At 40.9% G+C, this 3,449-nt stretch overlaps 1 protein-coding gene across 1 annotated transcript; it reads right to left on the bottom strand.

Annotated features, from left to right (window-relative positions):
* Positions 1-244: 244 nt before the first annotated feature.
* Positions 245-3,192, bottom strand: fth1a (ferritin, heavy polypeptide 1a). The gene is made up of 5 exons (XM_061815527.1): positions 2,908-3,192; positions 2,294-2,399; positions 1,765-1,911; positions 799-924; positions 245-641 (listed from the first exon to the last, which is right to left on the bottom strand). Exons 2-5 carry the CDS (start codon positions 2,393-2,395, stop codon positions 483-485), a joined length of 534 nt encoding a protein of 177 aa, XP_061671511.1. The 5' UTR covers positions 2,396-2,399; positions 2,908-3,192; the 3' UTR covers positions 245-482.
* Between the last annotated feature and the right edge of the window lie 257 nt (positions 3,193-3,449).

Raw genomic sequence — 3,449 nt, 5'->3', positions numbered from 1 at the left:
AGAGGCAAAGAGTATGGTATACAATGTATATTGATGACACCATTAAACCATTGCTGGAACACCCAGGGTTAATAAAAAGGCTTCCCCCACGCTTATTGTACATTTCCAAAATGTTACCTTTTTTACTGCAGCACAATTTCAATTGTACAGAATCTACTCTGAGAATGGGATCGATATAAAATGCAGATCTGGCACTCTGATGTTTTTCTGGCAAACACTTCTACAGACTACAAACAGACAAATCTTTCAGGTGGTTGGATTTATTTGGTCAGACCGGCAGCTCGTGGTGTTAAGCAAATATGTTAAGAATACCTTAATGGGTAGGTGTGGTGCAGGATACAGCAAGCTTTGTCACAGCTCATCACAGAGTACAAGATCACTTGTGTAAATGTGAAAGGATGAGTAACCAAATTACTAAACAGACTGGCCTGTAGCATAAAGATACACTCTCAAACACAAAGCAAGATAAATGAATCTGTTATTTAGCTACTTTCCTTGCCAAGGGTATGTTTGTCAAACAAGTACTCTGCCATGCCATTCTGTGGGGCACCCATCCGGCGCAAGTTGGTCACCCAGTCTCCCAGCTCTTTGATGGACTTCACTTGTTCGTCCAGGTAATGAGTCTCGATGAAATCGCACAACTGAAACATGAAATCAATGTGTGTTTTTGCTATGCATCAAACAAATGTTTACATCTTTTGGAACAGAATTTTGGATCATGTTGTCAGGAGATAAAACTTGTAATATGTAGTTAAAACATTTTTAAAACACATCCCTTGTCATGTTTAATATACTCACATGTGGGTCATTGTGATCAGAGCACAGTTTGTGCAAGTCCAGAAGAGATTGGTTGACGCTTTTTTCAAGCTGCAGAGCACATTCAAGAGCCTCGACACCACTGCCCCACTCATCCCGTTCAGGCTTCTGCAACAGAAAGCAGAACAAAGAACCAATGATGCACTTAATGGGAGGTCACTCGAGCCTGACAGCAAGCACATTTAGGCAAGTAGGTAGTTTAATGTTTTAAGTTTTGAGTTCCAACTTTACTTCAGTCTTGGACCTTTTTTGCAAGTCTACAAAAGATAAGCAGTATAAAACACCCACACCCTTAGTATCTTCATTTGCACTGAGCTCCCCTCCCAACTTGGGCCTTGTGATAAGTGTTTTTTTTCCTCTTTTGAGTTAATTTAACTCATTCGTGGGCGCCGTCCCATTTTTGGGACATGATTTTCACGCATTATATCCTTCAATATATCAAAATATTTAAGTGTTATAATATGAAACCATAATTTGGTATCAGGAGAGGATAATTCATCAGTCGAAGTTAGCACAGAGTTATTTCCCTTTCCTTCCTGACCCAACATGGCTGCCTCAAGTACACATGGAGCGTTTTCCAAGAGAAGAAAGGGAGAAAGGTCGGTATGCAACCAAGTTTGTCTTCAAAATGCTCATCCACCAGTATTATTAAGGTTAAGTGTCGTTTTAATAAACATATATCTCTACTATGTACCACCTCACAGAACTGATAACATACCCAGCCCAGTTTTGGGACGCTGCCCACGAGAGGGTACATCTTTTTTGCCCTTTGTTTTATGCGTATGGTGTTTGATTCCAGGCTTATATAGGTCTTTAAACAGTCTTTCCGCCAACATTTATTATGTACATCAGGGTTTTTAGTAGTTAACATAGAATGTTACACTTTTCTTTACAGGATGATGAATGTAAATGAGGCCCTAGATATACTGATGGACAATGTTTCAATACCCTGACATCCTGAAGGAAGATTCTGCCTCCACGCTGGTTCTGAAGTTTCATGAGCTTCTCTGCATGCTCGTGCTCCTCATGCGATTGGTTACGGAAGAACTTGGCAAAATTGTGTAAAGCCTGGTCATCCCGGTCAAAGTAGTAACCCTGTGAAGAGGGAGTGGGGGGACATTGAGGTCTAAGTTATTTATTAACCTGAAGTGAAACTGTTTGCTGAAGCGTACTTTGCTGCCAGGATTAAACCCAGTAAACAAAATGAGAAGTGAAAGATTAAGAGTATCAGAAGTTAATTTTGTTGCCAATTTATTTCTAAACATTGTTGCTAGAGAAGCTTATACTGATGTTTCATATTTTTTTTCACTATCAAATGGATAGCCCACTGGCTTCGTGTTCTGAGAGCAGGTGATGAACCAACAGTTACCTGTAACCTTATCTTAGATGCACTTCAACCTTTGACTTGTGACCACAAGAGTTAATGCCTCAATTTACATACGTTCACTAATACATACCTCTTGAAATGCAGACTCACCATGGACAGGTAGACGTAGGAGGCGTACAGCTCCAGGTTGATCTGCCTATTAATTGCAGCCTCGCAATCCTGATGGAAGTTCTGTCTTACCTGGGAACTCATTGTTCTGAAATAGCCCAGATGTTATTTTAATGAACGTCATAAATGTGAAGCAGCAATCCTATTTAGGCTGTTAATTATTCACTTACACCGGCACAGTGCCACAATCAAAATTAAACAGTTTGTAAAACCTGTTTTAATAATATATTGTGGAAGTGTACTTAATGGTGTGGCCACGGGTATTTTATGCCGTGTTCTCAACAGTAAACAGAAAATGCGTATACCGTGTTGCATAACCCACAAGCTAGACTTCATTACAAGCAGACGTGTAAATATATATACACACACACACATATATATATATACATATATGAACACTGTTGTGGTATGTGGAAAGTGGGTTTTTAAAAATAATATTGTTCAAAATCATCGACGTGCGGCGGAAGCTGTTGAAACACCGCGCTGGCAGCATAGCAGAGACTGCGCCAAGGCCGCACTGACGACATAGTCAAACAAAGAGGTCGGTCGGCCGGAAATGAACGCACGAATATTAAAAATTGGAGAAGTGTTCTTACCTTGTTTCAGAAGACAACTTTGTTGGAGAAAATGATGAAACTGTGTTCAAAATACGTGCGTAGCTGGCAAAACGACAAAGCGATTCCGATTACAAACTTAACCACGGCAGCTTTGACTTGTTTCGCTCTTTCCTTTGGTCTGCTCTTAACCTTCTGGTCTTCGTGATAAATTTAAGACAGTGAAAAGGTTTCCGTTCAAGCACTGTTGAAGCAGGTAACCTTCACCGTCGGCTGCCGAGACGTGACTGTGGCGAGTATGAGTGAACGACTGGTTTTACTGCTCGCGCGTCATCAAGGGGCGCGCAGCATGACGTAACTGTACCGCATCATAAACTGGATCGTATTTCACTGATCTAAAAAAAAAAAAAAGACTGGATAGCGCATACAATCTTGTAGTGTGTCGATTGGTTGAAGCCAGTTGGCCGCCATCTTGGTACTCCCAAAAACGCGTGGAGGACACGGTTTAGAGGTTGGATTATGGCGGGGGTTTTCTCAAAGTTTGGCATGAAGAATTAAAACTGGTCGTGTGATCTTGCCATTTT

Source organism: Syngnathoides biaculeatus, chromosome 3 (assembly GCF_019802595.1).
Source record: "Syngnathoides biaculeatus isolate LvHL_M chromosome 3, ASM1980259v1, whole genome shotgun sequence".
NCBI lineage: Eukaryota > Metazoa > Chordata > Actinopteri > Syngnathiformes > Syngnathidae > Syngnathoides > Syngnathoides biaculeatus.
Note: the sequence above shows the minus strand (reverse complement) of the source record. Positions and strands in the feature narration are given on the sequence as shown.